This window comes from Malus sylvestris, chromosome 16 (genome assembly GCF_916048215.2).
Source record: "Malus sylvestris chromosome 16, drMalSylv7.2, whole genome shotgun sequence".
Taxonomy (NCBI): domain Eukaryota; kingdom Viridiplantae; phylum Streptophyta; class Magnoliopsida; order Rosales; family Rosaceae; genus Malus; species Malus sylvestris.
In genome coordinates this window covers 25,059,584-25,082,670 of record NC_062275.1, presented here as the reverse complement: position 1 = coordinate 25,082,670, position 23,087 = coordinate 25,059,584, and the positions used below count along the sequence as shown (strand labels likewise).

Genomic DNA, 23,087 nt, shown 5'->3' with positions numbered 1-23,087 from the left:
GGGGTGAGGAGGGGGAAGACAAATTGGTTTTTTTTTTTTTCTCTTCTTTTTTCTGGGTTGCAGTTGCAGGAAGGGGGAAGAAGATGATGATGGGGAGAAGAGAGAGAAGGGGGAAGGGACAAATTGACTGAGTGTTTTTTTTTTTTTAACTTTTCTTTATTATTTTAATATTTAAAAAATATTAAATTTTTTTTTTAGTTTTTAATAATATTTTATTAATTTTTTAATAGAAAATGGGCCTCAGATCAAGTCACGTCAGTATTTAACTGAGAAATTCACGCCAACCCTAACGGAAGGTATAACATTGGCACAAATTCGTAAGATGAGGTATGACATTGTCCATTTTAAAAGATGAGGTATGAAAGTGTCGTGACACCAATAGTTGAGGTAGTTTTTTATATTTTACCCTAATTTATAAGACAACTAAAGTCAATTATAGAAGCGTAATTGAATCCATCGCTATAGAGTTAAAGAAATTTTATGCTCTCTTGTTCTATTTATGAAGGTCTAATGCAAAGACTATTGTGAGGATGTGAATGGACGCTTCTCACATTGAAAAGTTAAGAGATCAGTTGAGTCGTATAAGAGCAGGCTGACTTACATTTTGAAGCACAATCACCACATATGCTCTATGTCATCAAATATATAGTGTCCATGTAATTTGACTTGAGTGTTGCTACACGTGAGAGAGTGTGCGAGGATGAGTTTAAGCTGTCAAGAAAGGGGCTATGAGCAATGCAATCAAGCTGAGATGTCTCCAAACATAGACCTCTGAGTTTGCAAGGGAAATCATTGTCCTAATAACATGTGTTAAGAGAGCTTAAGAAATAGTATTTGTTGGTTTGCTGCTATATGTTGGTTAGTAGGGTAGGAAGTCCCATTACTAATGATTGTTAATTTTATAAGCCAAATCCAGCCGAGAATTTAGATTTGAACCCAATCACAAGAAAGTTGGTTGACTAATGGAACAATGTTATGTGGCATAACATTGAAACAAGCAGCTGTCTCCGATTTGGCCATTCAACTATAATCTGGTTTCTTCAAGGAAACTGAATCTTGGGACCAAGTTCTGACAGTTTTAGGGTTTGAATATTATAAAATTGGGTTTTGTATATAATTCAGCCAACAATGCTTGGCTCTACAAATTAGAAAGGAATTTATTTTTTAAATCGTTCATGGTCGATTCACATAATTTTGTATGATCAAAAGTTGTTTATAATATAAATCACTCTTTGAACATCATATAGGCAAAAAGAAAAATGATCAAAATTAAAGTTGTTTAATCAATCAATTGCAGCAAATAAATATACATATTGTAATGCTTTTACCGATTACGATCATCTGTATTTATATCATATACGATTTCATAGTTTGATGGATTCATCCTCTGAAACAAGAAGTTCCAGTCTTGGAGGGATAATATCAACCACTGATCAACCGTTAATGGGTAATCCTATTTTTATTTATTTTTAAGGAGATGAATTTTACATTTATAAAATGAACAGTTTCGAACATGTACAAAGCTCCGTAAATCGACCATGAAATATTTTGAAGAGAAATTCCTTCACAAATATTTTGAAGGCAATTGTTGTTCTAATTCAACATTAGAGCGTGAATTGTATCTCAATTAGTTAATAATACTTATCTTTGTACTCAAAGTCTTGAATTTCTCCACATCCATTGTTGTTTGTAGCGCTGATTCGGTATGGGATCCCGAATCTCGAATCAATCATTTTCGGGATGAGAATCTAAAGACTAACTGCGAACCAAAATTTCGGTATTCTCGAATTCCCAAAATGTTTTTAATATTTCGGGACGGGTCGCAACGAACATTCACATAACAGATATTAGCTTCACACATTCATAGAACCAACATGAAGCGTACTCTCATCGAACCAATAAGGGCAGTCATTCCATCGCAAGTCTAAAACAAGGATCCACGGCAAACAACTAGATTGAAAGAAACAAAATTTTAAACCTTGGTGCATCGATTTTCGAACTAATACTATATATTGCATACTCAAATCAGTTGCCCATATCAGTAAATTTCACAGCCTTTCAATATGAATGAATTTCACCACCTCTAAATATCAATGAATTTCACAATCTCTAACCCTAGAAATTAATTCGAAATCCGAATTAATTCCAAAATTGTACCTAATTTGGGCGCAGAATGTTTGCGCTGGATCGAGGATTCGAGAGACAATCTCAGACTGTCGGATTCTGAGTGTCTAAGAGAGAGAATGGCGAGAGCAAGAGGGGTGGTTGTGTGTGGTGGAGGGAGGCTGGAGAGTCAAGACGGTATGGCGTGGTGGTGGGGTAGTGGTGGCCTGGAGTTGAGCTGAGGTTCAGTTCGAATTTGAGATAGAGAGATGGGTGGGTGGCTGAGCTTCAAAATGAAATGAGAGAGTGACTTAGGGCTGGAGACCCCTAACAAAGAATGGACGGCCCGTAACGGTTTGAAACAATCCAACGGTTGCAATTAATTCTAACTATAATTAAAATATAATATATAATAATATATAGTTTTGATTCGATTCAGGATTCCCGAACCATTGAATAGGCAATCCCAAATCCTGTGCCAAATGGTTTGGGATTGATTCGGTATGACATACTGAAACTTTTGAAAATTTCGATTTGAGACCTTTGTGGTTTGGGATCTAGATTTTTTCAGTTTGTTGTGTGTGGAATGTGAGCTAAGGGTGGACACTTAGAACCGAAAACCGAAACCGAAACACAAACCAAATCGAACCGCACCAAACGGTTTGGTTTTGCGGTTTTGAAACGGTTTCGGTTTTGAAACCAAACCGCAACATAGAAAACGGTTTGGTTTCGGTTTTGGCTTTTGAAAACCGCACCGAAACCGAACCGCACCGCAAATATTAATAAACATTTAATTAAATGTCCATATTATATTTCATGTCTTAATTTGTTGTTTGTTAGAATTCATACACTTAGTTTAGTACTCCACCACACTAGAATATCATCATTCATCACTTTCTTTCGTTCATTAACTTGAAGGACCTTTGTTATTTTATACCATCACACACATATATGTACAAGGGTGGACTAACTTGTTATTAAGAGTCGAACAATGATCTAATAAAGTCCACTCATTTGAAGTATGATATCACATATTCTAGTATCAAAGTTTCGCTCATGTTTAATGAATTCAAATTTATTCAACTTGTTTTATGATAAACATTGTAAGGGACACCCTTTTGTTGCACAAACATATTTTAACATCACAACTACATGCAACATGCTAATTGTTTACATAACAAATCTCTTTTTCCTATTGCTATTAGGAAATGCTTATTAATATGTTAAATTGAAAATTGTACATTTTTTCTTAAAAATCAAACCGAAACCGTTTGAAACCGCATCAAACCGAACTAAACGGTTTGGTTTTATTTCGGTTTTGGCTTCAAAACCGCACCGAACCAAACCGCAAAAAAATTTGGTTTCGGTTTCGGTTTCACTCAAAACCGCACCGAACCAAACCGTGCCCACCCCTAATGTGAGGTTTTTTTTTAAGGAGACAGATAATTTCTTACAAATTAAATTTAGGAATTAGCATCCGGTCGAAAATAAAAAATAAAAAAATGTAGAGGTTAGAAAGAAATTAAAAAGGAAAAGAAAAGGAAAAGGGGAGGTTTGAATATATATATATATATATATATATATATATATATATATATATATATGGGTGGGCCATATTTCCTTTGATTTATTGAAGGAGGCGATGCAACGTTTGTATCTTATCGGCCAACATACTTGTCGCCTTCTCCCTAAAGTGTCATTAAGCTACACACACATATATAGGATGATATATCACTTGAGTTTTGATGCAAGGATTCTCTTTTAATGGAAAATGCCATAATTTTGTTAAATATCTACCTGCCTTACCACTCAATACTACAATCTGATGATATTTTTCTTTACTTGGAAGTGAGAGGTCTTAAATTTGAATCTCGTGGATGATGAATTCAACACCAAATTAGGTTACCCATTATGTGGCATAGCTGAACTCTCCCTCATCTTAAAGTAAAAATATCGATGTACTTAAAAAAAAAATGTCTTGTGTCATTTTCTTTAGTCTTGTTTTCCCAAATAAAATTTTACTTTGGCCAAATTGTATTAATAAAATACAAGGGTGTAATTAATAGGATTAAGTACGTAAAACCCCTCAATCTTTTGGTATCATTTGTGACAACTCGTCCCGAATAATTATATATTTATCCTCGAATGCATGGAAATGACTATTTTTCCCTCGTTGGCCTTGTGATGTGGATGTACGTAGATAATTTTAAATTATTTTTCACCAACGTAGTTAAATTGTGCTCGACGTCACGAGAGCATTGACGTGAATTAGGGTCGAATCGGATTTGTAACGAAAATGTTACAAATAGATAGAGATAATTTGGGTTGTTATCATATGCCAAATCACCTTAATTCCTGCAATTCATAACCCAATCAAAATTGGATTGGTTTTATATTCAATTGGACCCAATTGTTATGCCCTAATTTCCATAGCCTAATTTCCATAGCCCAATTAGGGCTTATGATTTTGTTTATTGCTGGCCAACCCGAGACAAAACACCCATGCACAAGTGCAACCTTCATCTTTCCTCTCTCTTCTTGAAATTTCCTTCATGTTCGTATAACCGTGATCTCCAACTCATAAACATCACCTAAACACCACAGATCGAACCTTTAAGGACTTCCATCGTGTTCCTCGTAAGCTCATGATCCCATTTATACCATTTGTTTGACATAAGGACCTTGAGAACCCTAGAACTCGTGAGCTCTGGCGAGACACCCTGTTACTCCGACGTGATCGTGGACATTTCACGGGATTTTAAGGCTCAAAAAGGGCCCTAAGAAATTCTATTAGGATCCTAGGCTAATTTTGGAGTGGTTAGAACGTCGGAACATTTGGATTTGTCAAGTTTCAAGTTTGGCCGGTTGTGTCGAGCTACTTTCTGACTGTTTTATGTCTGTTTTAGGACCTTTAAGAAACATGTTCTTCTCGTTTAGGGCTTCAAATTGATATAAAATTCGTGGAATTTGGTTGAAAAATGAGTGAGATATTGAAGTTTTAAATTTTTTCCAGAAACCGATGCCGCAGCGGCGGCCGGCGACGAAATCCGATGACCCACCGGAGAAGAAGGGAGAATATTCTGTCAACTTTAACGGAATATACTAACTGCATCAGGTATATTTAACGGAATATTCTCTAACGACGTTAAAGTTTATGTCCAACATGCCAGGCACATGCCTGCGCATGGGTCATCGAAAAATTATTCTAAAAATATGGGGATGCTCGTGGTATTGAGTAGGCCACGATGGTGTATTCAAAAATCTCAATTGAGCAACGTATGAGAAGTTATTATACGGTTTTGATTATGTGCTTAAATTATTGTTAAATCAGTGGTTTCACATATAGGCGAGGACGAGCGTAGCCAGGCGAGACTTGTGGGCTACGATCCTGCTACATACTAGTAAATGGGCTTTTGGTTTTCTATATATATATGTTTTACATTTTCCCAGAAATTGTTTTAAATGGATTTACGATCTTAAATGCCATGTCAATTGCATTACATTTTAGTATGTGCATTACTATAGCTATGCATATTATTGCATAACGCTGTGGACGCCCAGGTAAGCTTCAGGTGAGTATATATTAATGGTAGTGATTGTAGCGTGTATGGTATTATTTAGAGGCATTTAGTGCTTATTATCCTGCACCCTAGTATTAGTGCTCCGCCTGAGGCCAATGCCTAGCCTTCATATGATCATTCACCTCCCGCACCACACGCTCACCTTGGATCCAAGGCAGGTGCCAGCCTGTCGTACAGACCACATTAGGTGGTTCCGACTTGTAGGTGACTTGCGATACTTTGCACAACCTTCACGTGATCGTAGCACTTGAGTGTATCTATTTACATCCAGCCTGTCGTACAAACCACATTAGGTAGTTCTGACTCGTGTGTAGGATTTGGTGGATGAGTTGTAGGTTCAGCTGTACAGGTCACGTTAGATGACTCTGGTTGACATATCACTTTATATTGATTTATTTCACCTGACTTACTTATTTCATTACTGGAATACTTGACATGGCATATACTTGGTTTTCACTACTCTCAAGCATGATTTCTATCTACATATGTATTATTATTTTCTGGGAAATTATACGGGTTTTACGATGAAGGGTTATTATGTTTGGAAAGAGAAATGATTTTATAAACCTTTGTTTTTGCCCACTCACGTTTTCAGTTTTGTGCCCCTCCAGGTTCTAGTTAGAAGTTCGTGTTGGTGGCTCACGAGGACTCTACGATGGTTCTGACAGACATCCATCAATGTAGGGTTTTCCTTCATATCCTGTATAATTAGTTTTTAACCTGCTGGACTGCACTTTGGTACCTACGCTCTGATTATGTGTATCTACACTCTAACACTTCCACTCGTACTTATATACTAGTCTAGTGTAAGTTAGTTAGTTTGATTTTTATTTACCCACATTATCTCATCACCTTTACTTCCGCACGGCGCACATGGCTACGTCACCCTCACGTGACGGCCAACATGACTTGATTTAGGTCGGGGTGTGTCATCATTCCAAATTGGTCTCATCCGTTTTAAACATTCTAAACAAATACCAACCTATTGAAAATATCACATCTACTAGGTCCCAGTTAATTTTTTTCATAAAATGTACATGTGGCAACAATGGATCACATTTATTTGATTACTTAGATACTACAATGATAATAAAAAATAACTTCATAAAAACATGAAGATGAAAAAAAGAAAATTTTAAAAAAAATGTACAAATAAAATCGAAAACAAAAATGAAGATCGGAAAATTTCTAACAAGAAGAGGTTAAAAATTTGGATATGGTTTCAAGGAGTTTGTTTATGCTCATGTGATTTCCTCATTTGCATATTTTCGACTAGTAAAGCTTCCAATTCTTCTTTGTGGGCCATAAAGATGGTGGTGGCCGCATCATTGTAGTCAATACTATTTTAGCAACCTTCATGAACTTGTTCTCGGTGTTGGCGGCGTCAATTGTAGGGTGGAGTTTTTGGTTGTGCGTTGTGTTTGGAGATGATGGCCTGAAGGGGTGGTGGTTACCCTTACTTGGTGGAAGTCATGCTTCTATGACCTTTTATTGATATTAAAGACAAAGTAAGCCCTAGTTACTTCAACAAAATTTAATTCGGGCTTAATGGATGTGACATTTCAATAGATTGGGTACTTGTTTGGAATGTTTAAAAATGTTGAGACTAATTTGAAATAATACTAAAGGTTGAGAGGTTTTAGGTACTTACTCCTAATTAATATAGTTACTATTTCAACGGTCATATTTGGTCTTCTAATTATATATATTTACATAAATTATATCTGACTGTAAGATGATGATCATATTAAATACATGATTGTATTATAGTCAATCCAATAATTTACACAAATTTTCATTTTTGTCTATGTTTTTTTTTTTATATACCAAACTCATGATGTTCAAGTCCAGCTTTGACTCATAAAAACCATGTATCATGACACACCCCGATCCAGAATGTCCATTAGGACCCTGAATCGAGCTGTGTTGGCCGCCACCTGGAAGGTGACGAAGTCATAAAGTGATGATAAGGAAAAAATGCGAATAATTTTAAACCTAAGGGTGCCTGATAACAGAGTGCACTGTGCGTGGGTATGAACCCAAATCACACGTGATGTCAGAGCATAGTTAAGTACAACAATGTAGGTAGAAACCGTACTCACAAAAGTAGCCACCTTAACAGGGACATGCCACAAATCCTCGTCGATAAGGAACTTTGCTACTAGAACCTGGAGGGGCGCAAAACAGAAAACGTGAGTGGGCGAAAATAAAGCTTTTCAAAACATCTCATTTATTCAACATTTATAACCCCTCTCTGAAAAACCTGTATACTTTCCCATAAAATAATATATAATCGTATATAAACATATATATATATATATATATATATCATCAAAAGCTCAAATCACAATCCTTCAATGCTTTTCAGAAAGAATATGCCATGCCATGCCATATGCCAAAATATAATATGAATGCATCAATATAAATCAGGTGAAATAATAAATCAACCGGAGACCCTATAGTGGTCCTGTACGGCTGATTCTATAGCTCAATATCTCATCCAGCCGGAGTCACCAACTGTGACCTGTACGGCCCTGCCGGAGTCACCAACTGTGACCTGTACGGCACTACACTGCACATAAGTCGGAACTACCTATAGTAGTCTGTACGACTAAGATGGTGAAATAATACGCTCTAGTGCTTCTCTCATCAATCATCTGTGCACATAATCTAAAGTCACCTACCAGTCGGAACCCCTCTAATGGTCTGTACGACTGGCATGTCGGAACCACCTCTAGTGGTCTGTACGACATCCACCTACTTGGATCCAAGGCGAGCGTGCGGTGTGGTGAATACTATAAGCACTAATACCAAAGGTGCAGTTTATGAGCTCACAACGCAATCACATCATCATTCATTCATATAAACCATATAAACTCATCTGATACTCATCTGTGCGTCCACGGCACCAATTCACATATATGCATCATATACCAAATCATATAATTCATATAATTTCTATGCATGACATTTCAAAACTCCTTTCATAACGCATTTCATTTAAACTTGATTTCTGGGAAAATCAATAGTATATAGATATATATAGAAAACAAATGCCCACTCACCTGGGGTCCGCGCTACGACTCCCTAACATCAGAACCAAGGCGTCCCGAACGCTCGGCTCCTAAAACAGTTATCAAACCACGTCTCAGAACTCTTATCCATAGAATATGAAATTCACATAACACACATCCACAAGGGCATTCAAGAATAATGTGAGACCCGTTGATCAAAGGTCAACCGTCGACTAAGTTCGACGGTAGAGTCATAACCCCACATAACTCAATCTGAAAGATCCACAACTCAGATTTCCAATCCGTCACTTCCCAAGATACACATTAAGCTTCTAGAACAACATACTAAAATTTCGTTACGATCCGACGGTTGGATCTCCGCCAATTTCCAAAACCGAGTGGCGGTTAACCTTTTATTTTTATGAACTTACAAATCCAATTCGAGAAGATCCATACGTAGGATTTCCAATCCGTAAGTTCCTGAATTCTTCAAATATTACATACTACTACGTATCAAAGTTTGGTGACGATCCGACGGTTAGATCGTCAATTCACCTTTTAGCCTAACCATGAATCGTATCGAAATTAAGTCCAAATGATCAACTAACGTTAAACCACTATCACAACTGAACTCAAGACATCAAATATAACTTAAAAATAACATTGGCGGTCCACTGGCCACGTGCCGCCGCACGCGCCGCCGTGGGTGGCGGTCGGCCGCTTCGGCTCGCCGGAAAATCCAACTATTTCCAAAAATTACCAAAATTTACAGAAATGAAGATCTTAATGAGTAGAGCAACTTTCATACCCGTGGCCAAGGCCAATTCGGTCGGCAAGGCCTCCAATTTCAACAAAACCCGTCGGAAACCCTAGGTTTTGGGTGAACTCAATCCGTCCTCAAATCAACTTCGCCGTCCCAACCATTGCTTGGGCTTTGTTCTAGGCCTCAAGAGGATGCCATGCATGGTGGCAATTGAAAGAAATTGCTTCGGGATTGGGTGATTCGAAGCCAAGGTCGCCGCACCCTTCCTCGCGGGTTCCTCCATTTTCAAGACCAATTCTCTCCAAATTTGAGATGGAACTGATAGAGGGAAGGTCTTGGAGGAGTTCCCAAGTAATTTCTTGCAACAATTCGACGGACAAATGAGTGAAAATCGTCGAAATTACACACAGGTGCCGACCGGGTTGAACACGGGTTGCGGGTTCTCTCAACCCGTTTCCCCTCTTTTCCTCCGCTTCTCACCCTCTCTCCTTTCCTCCCTTCCCTATTCCGATTGGTCAGTCTTTCTCTCCTTTCCTCCCGAAGCTCCTGCATCTCTCCATCTGGTTGGGCAGCTTGCCCAACCTCTTCTTCTTCCTCTTCTTTTTCTTTCTTTCCTTTCCATCCGCACCATCCATTTCTTCTTCTTTAAATCTGGGCCATCCAAATAGCACACCAGATTTTATAAAGGAAGAATCCATATTTTCAGAAATTAATAAAATTGATCAAATTTCAAACTTTAATAACTTCTTCGATATAGCTCCAAATCATGAACCACTTGCGCCCACGCGTCCGTAGTGACGAGTACTACGAGGATAAGCCAAGAAAGAAATGTTTAGGTGACACGATACCGTAAATAATCTCAGTCAACACACGTGTCTCGAAAGGAAATTTCGTAAAATCACTTAATAAAATTATAGAAATCAATATTTTCCGGGACGGGCTATCACATATCAACTCACAAATTAATAAGAGTTTCAAACATCATCATTTACATAATCGAACATAAAATTATTCACTAGGCCCTTCATAGTAGATCGAAAAATTGAGTTTGATTTCAATTTTACAGGAACCAAATTCTTACAAAAAAATTGAGTTCTATGAGAGTGATTCTAATTCTTAACCAACTTTTTAAAAGAGAAAATAATTAAAACAAGCAATAGTATAGTAGAAAGTAGAAGGGTTCCACAATGAATATATTAAACTCATTTCTATCAAACTCACACAATTGTAGCAGGAATTGGATCCTCTCTTGAGTAGGAGATCAGGATTCTCCTGACCCAATAACATGGACTATTGGATTTTGATCCAACGGTTACAAACAGGGACCTCTCTAAAAGTTATAATAATTGTAGTAGTTGGATCAAAATCCAACGGCTCGTGTTAGGGGGTCAAGAGGATCTTGATCTTCTGCTCAGGAGAGGATCCAATTCCATTGTAGCAAGCGTGTTATATAACATTGACTCAATGTGCATGATTCCTATAGATATTTGATAAACACATACCTTTTTACCCTTTCACACACCCCATGTTTAATCTTGATTGTTTTTACGTTTGACTTATTTAATCCGATGACCAAAAATAAAAAGAGTAAGGTATGAAGATTATCTCCCTTCCTATATATCATAATAAAAAATATCACAAAATTAGAGTACTAAGAGCATCTCCAATAGAGATGTCTAATATGAATTCTCAAAAATTTTATTTGAAGGCTTGTATGGTATTTGAAATTTATGTCAAAATATTTTTCCCTCCAAGGAATGTTGAATTATTATTTTATTATAGTATATATTGGGCCCTATAGCCAAAGTTTCTAAGAAAAAAAATATTAAATCGTTTAAAGGTTGTATCTTATTGGTGAATTATGGAGCCACACACATTAAATAACAAAATTGACTCTTGTTTGCTATACAAAAGACTACTAGAAAGTAAGAAATCAAATAACTCAGTTACCACATCCATTGTGGGATTTCTTTGGGAGAAAATGTTGATGTTTTTTAGTTCTAGTTGGCGTATTTGACGTCTTTTTTAGAGATGTTGGCAATGAGTGAAGTTACTGAGCAGATAGAATGCCTCCTACATGCGAACCATTGAGCTCAATGACTCCTTCATCGAGCCTTAACTGTTGGATTTCCAATGGTCTAATACTCTGGACAGTTGTATTTTCAACGTAAAAAAAGTTTAAATTTTGACTGTTGTGCCACGTGGCACAACTCGATGGTCTCATTTCCGAAGTTTAGGGAAATCAACTCCAAGATTAATCCAACTATAAAAAATCTAAAGGAATAGAAAAAAAATGGCAATACCACATGAGAATCAAACTTGACATTTTACTTATAGGTGAAGAGGAATATCATTAGGCAATAGTCTTAAGTGGTTTTTTTCTTTTCATTTTTCATTATGAAAGGTTACGAGACAAGTACAAGAGTCATTTTTCAAGGGCCTTCTCGGCATTGCATATAGCTTGAAAATGTGGTTTATACTTGCCACATGACCATTGTTTGAAGGAAAGTTTGAGCAAAGGTGGACAAAGGCGCGAAAACTCGCATACAACATGAAGGTGGTAATAATGAAATTTTCACTTGTTTTTTAAAATTTAGTTATTTGAATTTTTATTTTATTAATTTTGGGATTGGGGGTTGCGCGTGTTTCACACAGAGAGGGAAGAGTTGTGAAGGGGAAGAGTGTTTGTATATAAGTGGGGGCCACCACCCCATGTGGCTTCCTCTGTCTCCACCAGCCCCTGTCTGGAAGCTCAATCATTAGAGTGAGCTGTGTTTCCCTCAGCCCAGCCCACCTCCCTCCTCTCCCCCAAACCACCACCACTCAACCCTCTCTCTCTTTCTCTACAAGTTTAACCGCTCCTACAATTCCTTCCCATGTCAAATTCCGAGGACCCTAATAACGAGCTCACTAACGGCGGTGGCGGCGGAGGAGCTATGGTCGAGCAGACCTCGCAAAGGCCGTCAAGTAACGGCGTCTTAGCCCTCAAGAAGCCCCCTTCTAAGGACCGACACAGCAAGGTCGATGGACGAGGCCGCCGCATCCGCATGCCAATCATCTGCGCCGCGCGTGTCTTCCAGCTCACACGGGAGCTCGGCCACAAGTCCGACGGCCAGACCATCGAGTGGCTCCTCCGCCAGGCCGAGCCCTCCATCATCGCCGCCACCGGCACCGGAACCACTCCCGCCTCCTTCTCTACTGTATCCGTCTCCCTCCGCGGCGGCAACACCTCCTCCTCCGCCCCCTCCTCCGACCACAAGCCCCAACTCCTAGGCCCCACCCCCTTCATCCTCGGCAAGCGCGTCCGTGGTCCCCTCGACGACCACGACAACAACCACAACCACGACGCCTCCGCCACCAAGAACCCCTCCGACCACCACGCCAACAACGACGGAGCCGTGTCGGTGGTCGGGCACTCCATGGCCTCCATGCTGGGCCCCACCGCAGGGGGACCCGGCGGGTTCTGGGCCCCGCACTTCGGGCAGGTATGGAGCTTCGCCGCGACGCCGCCCCCGGAGCTGATGGACCAGTCAGCGGTGTCCCACCAGCAGCAGCAACAGCAGCAGCATTCGCTGTTCTTGCAGCAGCAGACGATGGGCGAGGCGTCGGCGGCCAGAGTAGGAAATTACCTTCCAGGACATCTCAACTTGTTGGCTTCATTGTCGGGTGGGCACGGCAATTCGGGTCAGAGAGAAGACGACCGGCGCTGAAAAAAATGGCAATGGGTTGGAGTTCCGTCCGTTGGCGGTGGCTGGTGGTGGTGGGGTGTTTTGTTGGTATATATAAATATGTGTATGTCTCTGTTTTAGCTATTTTTGGGTTGTTGTTGGAGTTGTTCAATTTTAAGAAATTTCTTTGTAGTGGGATTTTTAAGCTTAGAATTTAACCGGCTTTGGATGGCTGGAACAAGAAGAAGAATAAGGGTTTGTGCAAATGTATCAGTGCAATTCAAATTAGGGTTTCTCTTAGGGGTTCAAATTGTTTGTAGGATTTGGGATTTGGGGTTTTTGGGGGGGGGGGGGGTTTGTTGGAGGAGGAGGGAGGAGAGAGAATGAAGAAGACGAGCAGAAGAATTAGGGTTTTAGCAGGAGGTTTTGCTGTTGTAAGTTGTAACTGGAAAGGGCTTTCCAGAATTTCAATTTTTATGATGAAAATATTTAATCCAGTCTTGCTTCTTTCTCCGACTCATCGAATCCCACTTTGCATTGATAATTTGATATGATGAACTCCATTTCGATGGGATTGAGGCCTACAACTGCTTTGCTATTCACTAGACTTGTCTGCTTTCACAGCCACTCACAGTTCTGCTGCTTTTGAAGGCACATTCCCACCATTCACCGGGCATTAAGTTTTGGGATTATAAATTGCACCTTTTCTTTTCTGAAAGATGAAGCTTCTACTACTGCACTTTCTTACCCCAAAACAGTCAAACCACATATCTCGTAACAAAAATTTTATGGTGCTGCGCAACCATCCGCACAACATCTAGATGAGCGTAAGTACGATAACACACACACACACACACATTTGAATACTATAACATACGAGTACATATTCGATGGCGACCGACAAACAAACTCAGAAAGTTGCCTGTAGGTGTTCAGTGAGTCTTACTTACTCGTGATAATGCTCCAATTGTGTGATGAACATTGAACTGAGGCTTCTACACAATATGGCACTGACTTGGAAAGTCTTTCAAACAGTGAAATCTTCAGTCCCTTTTTCCTAGCCATGTCAGCTTGAACCCAACGCCAACGGTTTTCTGCTTCACCAGTAACTATAACAGTGGTATTTTTTTCAGCGAAACTAGTCAAGGCCACCAATGTTTCCGGCTCAATAGCAGACGAAGCATCCACCAGAAAAAATATGACTAAAATGTCCTGCAGTTAGGCCTTTATCATGCAGCCGAAAGCTACTCATGAAAGTGGAGAAGATCACTCTGAATTCACAAAGTTCCTCCGTCGGAGGACAGGAGAAGTGTAAGTCTCTTTGTAAAGGCATGACGGGAGGATGTCTTCAGGTACCTCCTCCTTCTCGCGGAATGCAGCATTCACTCGAAACATGTCCGACTCAGGAATCCATTTCAACAAGCTTCTCATAAGCCCATCACAACAGAGGTTGCTAGGAGCACATACAAGGATCCTATTTCCGTGTGAAGTTTGACATAACTGGTGCATTGCTTCACTAACCACCACTCCAGTTCTCGATAGCCTAAAATTGGTCTTTTCATCCCAGAACTGGCCAGGCAATAGGTAAGGTGGTGAGCCGCTCTTTTTAACACACAGCTGGCCAACCAATAGGTAAGGTGGTGAGCCACGAATGCTTAAAATGTGACGAACTGCAGATAATTGATTGGCATCAAGTTTATGACCAGGGCACAGCAGCGCTGGTGCAGTGGGAATGTTCGTACGCGAAACAGACTCAGGAAAGATGAAGTTCCTAAACAAAGCATCCGATGCATTTTGTACAGCTTGATGAGCTCTTTGCAAACAGACTCTATTGAATGAGAAGCTGACATCATATTTTCGGGTCGAATAATGATGAACATAAAAGTCATCCTCAAATTCTACTAAAACAACACTGCTCTTGACGACGCGATATATAAAGCCCTGTATAACAGGTAAGATCATGTCAATGGATAATTAAAGGAAATGAGACACACATTTAGAATCCCATGAATGTTTATGGATCGATGCTCGTAGTTTACCTGAATTGGCTCGGCATTTGTCCCCGATGGTCGTACATGGACCAAGTCCCTCGCCAAGGAATGGGGGATTCTCAGGAAAAGAAGCCATATCAAATGCTACAAAGGTTCTCTTCCCTGTCTGGTTTCTGTTCCGTGTCTGGTTTTTTATAAACTGCTGCTCTCTGCAACTCTACAGTGACATTCTCCAAATCGAAATGAGTCCATTTCTGTTTCAAACGAAAGCATGATTCAATCTGTAATTCATACCACCAACCAATGGCAGCAATAGAGTACTAAGAACACAACTTAACGAGACTTCATAAGCAGATAGAATCCCTCGTATCTTTCAAAATTTTCTCAAGTAAAAGGTTAGATATTGGTCATGGTTTTTGTAAGCAAGTAAGAGGAAAAAGGCATTACGAAAGGGCAAATATTCAAGCGTACCTCATAGAAGAACTCTTCAGCATATAAGAGAGCAGCGAAATAATCCTTATAAGTCGCGGGAGACAGAGGCTGGTTTAGAACTTTCGGCGCAATGTCATTTTTGATCAAATCTTTTATATTGTCAGGAATTGCGAAGATAGGTAATGAATCCTTCTCAAGCCATACATAACTTCTCTTCCCCATCTGATCTAATACATCTGAAGAGGCGTGGGATAAAATTGGCTTAAACATTGGACGGAGCTTAGTGGAAGATGCGGGAGGTCCAGTAGAGGAAGATGGACATGGTTTCAAATCAGATGCCCGAGGTGGGTTAGAGGAGGATGTAGATAGTTTAGGAGAAAACTTAGTGATGGATTGAGAGAAGAAGATTTCTGAGGTTTAAACGAAGACGTTGGAGGGTTAGGGGACGATGAAGTAAATGAGGAAGAGGAAGATGGTTTGGAAGAAGCTGTTGGTGTAGAGGAAGCTGAAGACGGTTTGGGAGAAGATGTTGGAGGCTTTGGGGATGGTGAATTTGGTCCAGATGAAGCCTGAGGTGGCTTAGAGGACGAGACATTATTAGATGTTTTAGTATGAAACGTAGATGACGAAGAAGAAAGTATAGGAGGGCTAGCTGAAGAACTAGAGAAAGATTGCGACGGTTTGAATGAAGATGTTGGGGGTTTTAGGGGTGATTCAGATGAATTAACAAAAGTGGATTGGGGCAGCTTAGTTGAATATGTTGGGGTTCTAAGGGATGTTGAACACGAATCGAAGGAAAAAGGTTGTCGTGATTTAGGGGATAATGAAGATGTATTGATTGAAGAAACTTGTGGTGGTTTGGACAAAGACGACGGAGGCTTGGGGTTAGGGGACGATGAAGATGAACTAAAGGGAGATAGGACATGATTATAGTGGGTTGATGGCGGTTTAAGGGGTGATGCAGCTGGTGTAAAAGATATAAAGGGTTGCAAAGTGTTTCTGTGGGAAGTTTCATAATAGTAATCACGCTTGTTGGAAGCGGTTTTCGCAGGAAATTGATTGAGAGAATGATAAGCATTTGTAAGATGTAATCTGAAAATCAACAAGTTACTAGGATCACAGATAAAACCAAAATAATTACAATAAACCAATCAAACAATTAAAAGAGAAATAAACTTATCTTCCGAAGTGGAGGAAGAAGAAGAAGCCATGACTGCTAGGGTTTCAAGGAGGAACTTCTACACTCTAGCAGCTGAGAGTCCTTGTGCACAAAAATAGGGTTTTGCACTAGAATAGGATGATGCTGTGAGTGCAGGGACCTCCTAATATATAGACGCTCATCCCTTTAATCCGGCCTATTAACTGATTAAAGGGATATTCCAAATCAATTAGGATTTCATTATAGTCCTAAATGGTAACGAACTCTTTGTCAACTAAATAAGGTTTTCATAATTAATTGCACTAAATAAGGACTCCTAAACCTAACCAAATAAGGCTCCATAATTTTCTCAACCATTAACTCGGATTGACCAAGTTACTATATGTCAAGAAACAATGAGCACATGTTCTTTGACACTCACAACTTACATTCTCCCACTTGAGTGTCCAAGAACATGATCCTTATTTGGCTAAGTGGTAGGTGATCATTGAGTCCCACAAAATTTGCAACTATACCTTTAACAACTTGTCACTAGTAGTTTAAATATTGGATTATAGAAAATAACATGTAATTGCTTCTACATGTTTACTCTATTACCACGAATATCAAATTACGAGCACAATGTTGCTTGACATCATTCGTTAAATTCATGTTGATAAGCAAAAGATCAACTCCTGAACTGAGCCTCATGCAAGCATGGCTCATATTTTCTGTCAATTTATAATATGATAAGAGGATAAGTAAAATACAACATACTATTTACAAAATTAGGACCTCTTATGAAACTTATGAACAAAACTTAAACAAAAACTCTTAAAATATCAGCCACTAACACTTCAAATGTTTAACACAAAATGTAATCTCTTACTCCCACTGATTAAAAGAGACAAAATTATATAAATTATTATTACTCCCACCGATTAAGAGAGTTAAAAAAAACTTTGAAAATGTCTACAAAATGAAACAGATACCTTTCAAACACTCCCATTAGCAAAACATTAGTCATGGGATCGTCTACAAAATGAAACAGATACCTTTCAAATATTCCCATTAGCAAAACATTAGTCATGGGATCTAAAAGATAAAATTTGTGAGCTCAACATCTTTATTCTAGATATCTGTAGGGAAGTGACTCTTGTGACTGAAAAACTATGCAAAATCATTTGGTCAGTTTTGTTCATCTAACATTTGACAGAAATAGAAAACTTTTACGGAACGTTTTCTGATTGCAACAAAAACATATAATTCCAGAATCATCTTTGGACATAATCTGATTATATTAGGTTTTCATAGCTAAAACATAAAATACAAGGGCAAACGTATATAGTTTCAACACTTTTGAGCAGATGAAGTATATACAATCTTGTCAATTCCATGTTTAATTGTTCACTGATTTATAGTTGGATTGAATAAGAAAACACTTTTGAGCAGATTAATTATTCATCAATAACATATAAATCACAAGTCCAATTGCTTAAAAACAAACAAGAATTAATAAGCAAAACACTTTTGAGCAGAATATACTTATTAACCCTTCTAAAATTTCTTGCAAGATTAGTTGCATATATAACAAATAAAATATAAACAAGTATGATAATGTACGTTTTATCTACCAAAACCATGAACCATTAAAACCATGCAAAATTGATGAGTGTGAAGCCCATAATACATTATTTCTCCCACTTGGGCAAACACTCAAAATTGCAAGTTTAAACACTAGAGAAAGTGGTTTTCATATAACAAAATATAGGCTAGTTGAAACAATGAAGATCAAATACATAACTTTTTTCTTTTCTTTTTAAAGTAGGTTAGAATTAAAAATTTCATAAATAAAAACTTATGCAATGACTACAGGTTTTATTTTATTTTAGTGTATGACAGAAGGCTCACATATGTGTTAAAGATTATGTCATAAAGTAAAATGAAACCTAATAAGAGAACCCAAACTCAAAATTTATGTTTTAATTCTAAAACAAGGTCGATTAAAATAAACACTTAGATATCTCAATAACATCAAATTTTCAACAATAATTTTAATCCCATTTAGAACTCAGAGAAAATTAAGGTAAAAGATTGGCAAATTTACCTACTCATTCTCGATTATGCAAGATTCATCATGGAAGTAGTCGAGCTGTGGATGATTGAATCAACTGTAAATTGCATGATTGTTACACCTTTGGGCAGAAACTAATCATACAAAGAAAATATCTGCATAGCTAGCCAAAAACATAAAATACACAAAATACATATAGCTTCAATAGCTTTGGCCAGATGAAAATATGTTAGAAGTATTTTATGTTGCTATAATAGTAATTTATAGTTGGTAAATGATTTCCTGAAATTCCCTTTGGGATAAAAGTATTCACCATATAAATTAGAATTCTGATTTTTCAAAATAATCCTTTAGAACAGTATTAAATAACCGTTTTGTTGGATATTCAATGATTCTCAAAAGATTAAATTAGACACAAAAGTATGTCATAATTGACATTGAACAATAGAGTTCACGAAAGAGGAAAAATGGTTATTCAGTTATTCGATAGGGACCAAAATGATCAATTAGTAAACTGATGCCACTTTCCAATTTTTGTCTCAAAAGACAATGATCATCATAATCAAAATTGATGACCAAACAAAACATTGGTTTGAGCGAAATAAACCAATACACTTTTCAACCAAAATTTAATCAGTGTTCACTAATAAATTAGAATTGAGAATTTGCAATGAAAACCAGGACATATTAGAGAAAATAAACATGTCAAAAAATTGGTACTATTGGATATGCACAAATTAGTGAAAACAATATTGCATAACATAACTAGTTTTTGAAGTACCAAAAATTCAGCAATACCACTTTAGTTTGCAAATTCACTAAAAACTCAATTCTCTTTAGATTGTCATGAAAAGTTTTAGGTATGAACTAGACATATATGACTACTGTTTCGCAAAATTTCATGATTTATTTTTATTTTTATAAGAGAGCCAAAAAATGAATTGGAAAAGAGAGGTGTTGCAGAAACTGCAGAAAATGTTCAGTACAGACTTGAGATTACAAATTCACCAAATATTCATTGTTCATCCGATATGCATGAAAATTTTCAGGCAATAAGTAAACATACAAATCTGTTAATTCCAAAAATTTCATAATTTTTGAGAATTTACAAGTCTACTAAAAGAAAATACAAAATGGGATGTCCTGCAGAAATGGCAAAAAATTCTGCAGTACATACCGGAGACTAAATAATTCACCAAAAAATCAATTTTTTTTCCAATGTGTATGAAAATTTCCAGAAATTAAGTAGATATATAAATTCACTGTCAGCCAAAGTTTCATAATTTTTTTTCAATCTTAAAAGTGGGCTAAAAATAAAATCGAAATGGAATGTGATGCAGAAGCTGCGTAAATTCTGCGGTACAGTCCTGATAAAAAAAAAACACCAATAATTCATTTGCAAACCAATGCTCGTGAAAATTTCCAGATTTGAAATAAACATCTCAATTTATATCATACTAAAATTTCATGAATTTAGGAGTTACATAGATATATCAAAATAATATCACAAACAGACTATTCTAGCAACATGGTATCACACTTAAATATTTAACATAAATCCATTTCTTGTCTAGAAACATGAAAAAATAAATTCATTTCTTGTCTAGAAACATGAAAAAATACCAGCGTCTACAATCCATTTGATATTATGACATGACCAAATTTCATAAAATTTTGGAGTTATGAAAAATCTATCAAAATCAGAGACTAAAATAGAACAAATTGCAAGGTACTCTAAACTGCATGAACATAGCTAGTCTTGTTTTCATAACTTTACTAAAATCTCATTTTTCTTTTAAAACAACATTTAGCATGTCCATTGTGATATATCAAAATCTCCTTTTAAGATAAGAAAACAATTTAAAAGTGATACCAAAATGGCCACGACGTTAATATGTGTATACAGATCAAGCTCCTTACGATCGCAAGATAGGGGATCTCAAACCTTTCTAATTCCTGCAGAATCAGTTCACACATTCATCTAAGCTATGAATGAACATGTGTGCCTGCATAAAACATGTTAGTGTCATGGTATCCAAATTCAGAATTTTAAATCATGAAAATCCTATACAATGGCTCACCCACGAAGTCAGTATCCATAAGTTTAATTCAATCCATCAACTCAAAATAATTTCAAAAGGTTGCTTTAGACAACAAGAAAAATATGAGCAAACTTACTAATTTTACTTCCGTTGGGTCAAAATTTATTCTCACCCTTGAAGGATAATGCTCACTAGGGTTTTGGGCGAGTCCTAGGAAACCCAGCACTAACACTACCAATCAAATTATAAAGCAAGATATGAAAATCTCGTAAAGCTCAACCCATAATAAAGCATGGCAAATAATTCATTATGCAAGACTTGGCAGCAAGCTATTCATAATGGGGTTCAAGCTCTATGCATAAACCCTAGTGCATGGGTAATGAACCATGGCTGCTTCAATCATGACGGAGAAATCTTCAGCATACTGGAGCTCTCTGATCCTTCGACCAAACAAATTTACTCCATCGGAGATATCGAAAAGGAATACTAAATACTACAAAATCCTTGGAATAATGTATATTTTACCGACCATACATCTTATGTATATATGTCGTATGATGTAACTTGACATCTAAATCATAAAGTTAATTGAACATGTTGGTCAACAGTCATTCACAATATAAATTTTGCCATGAATGTTTGTGATTCATGCTGCAAAACTGTAGTTAGAAAAGCAATTACAAAAATATTCTAAGATTAAGCGGAAGCCTCAGGATCCACAAGTAAAAGACATTTAACCAAAACAACAAATAATTATGCCTTTAATTTGTTAAGAATTTGTTCAAACAGATTACCAATAATCTGAACCCCAAAATTTTGCAAATTCCCTAGCTGATTTGTATCTGCATACAAGGATAATACAACTACACGCAGAAGTAATTTCTGCAGATGGGTCAGATAATAATAATAACTAAATAATTATTTGCAAGGCCAACACGATAATCAATCCACATATTGAATTATCAGCAATATAAATCAATGAATCATGTTATTCGATGAAGCTTTACATATTGTAAGGATAAAAGTAATGGCATGATATTGAAACGTTACCAATATATTCAAAACCAACCATGATCGAAATTTTGAATCCTAGATGAGTTGAGAGGCTCTGATACCACATGTAAGATGTAATCTGAAAATCAACAAGTTACTAGGATCACAGATAAAACCAAAATAATTACAATAAACCAATCAAACAATTAAAAGGGAAATAAACTTATCTTCCGAAGTGGAGGAAGAAGAAGAAGCCATGACTGCTAGGGTTTCAAGGAGGAACTTCTACACTCTAGCAGCTGAGAGTCCTTGTGCACAAAAATAGGGTTTTGCACTAGAATAGGATGATGCTGTGAGTGCAGGGACCTCCTAATATATAGACGCTCATCCCTTTAATCCGGCCTATTAACTGATTAAAGGGATATTCCAAATTACTGTATGTCAAGAAACAATGAGCACATGTTCTTTGACACTCACAACTTACAGCATTATCATGCTCATCTTCACAGCAAAGAAGACATCGTAACAGATCACAAAAAATCGACGTGCGATCCGTCCTAATGAGATCAAAACATAGAAATTCATCAAAATTATAAGATCAAGACCACTTATGGCTAAGAACAAAAAGACTAAAACTCGATCTACCAAAAGTATTAGCTTATGGCTTAAAAGTACACAGATTATTGAGAAACTGGAAATTTAAGCAGAGGATTAGAGAGAATAATACGCCACATCGTCCTTGCTATGGGAATGTCAACTGCTCAATTTGTGGGATTTCTTTTTGTTTTACTAAACATTTCTCCAAACCTCCTATCAGCATTAGGTACATGCTGAATTTTGTAGAGAGCAGGTTTCTTTCATCTGAAGCCTGTCTATGATATTTGAACTTCAATAAAGTGGAGATCGAGCGGCACTAGACCAAATTCATAAACTACATTTAAAAACAATGGCACGGTTGACATCTAAGACAAAGGGTTTCTAGCTTAATGCATGAGATATCATCTGCAAAACATCAAGACGCACGCAAGTACGGTGATATACACACATTCGACGGCAATTGGCAAACAAACTTAGAAAGTTTTGGTTAAAACCCATAGGTGTTCAACGAGTCTCTTACTCTTGTTAATGCTCCAATCGCGTGATGGACATTGGACTGAGGCTTCTATACAAATACAATATAGCACTGACTTCAAAAGTCATTCAAAGTCTGAGATTGTCAATCCGTTTTCCCTAGCAATGTCAGCTCGAACTCAACGTGAACGGTTTCCGGCTCAACAGCAGCTGAAAC

General features: G+C 37.5%; 1 protein-coding gene and 1 pseudogene across 1 annotated transcript; one reads left to right on the top strand and one right to left on the bottom strand.

The window, feature by feature from the left end:
* The first annotated feature begins 12,204 nt into the window (after positions 1-12,204).
* LOC126608596 (transcription factor TCP7-like) lies at positions 12,205-13,626 on the top strand. The gene has a single exon (XM_050276548.1). The coding sequence runs from the start codon at positions 12,338-12,340 to the stop codon at positions 13,169-13,171; it is 834 nt and encodes a 277-aa protein (XP_050132505.1). The 5' UTR covers positions 12,205-12,337; the 3' UTR covers positions 13,172-13,626.
* Positions 13,627-13,936: 310 nt separating this feature from the next.
* Positions 13,937-16,688, bottom strand: LOC126608595 (probable RNA helicase SDE3; annotated as a pseudogene).
* Positions 16,689-23,087: the final 6,399 nt, after the last annotated feature.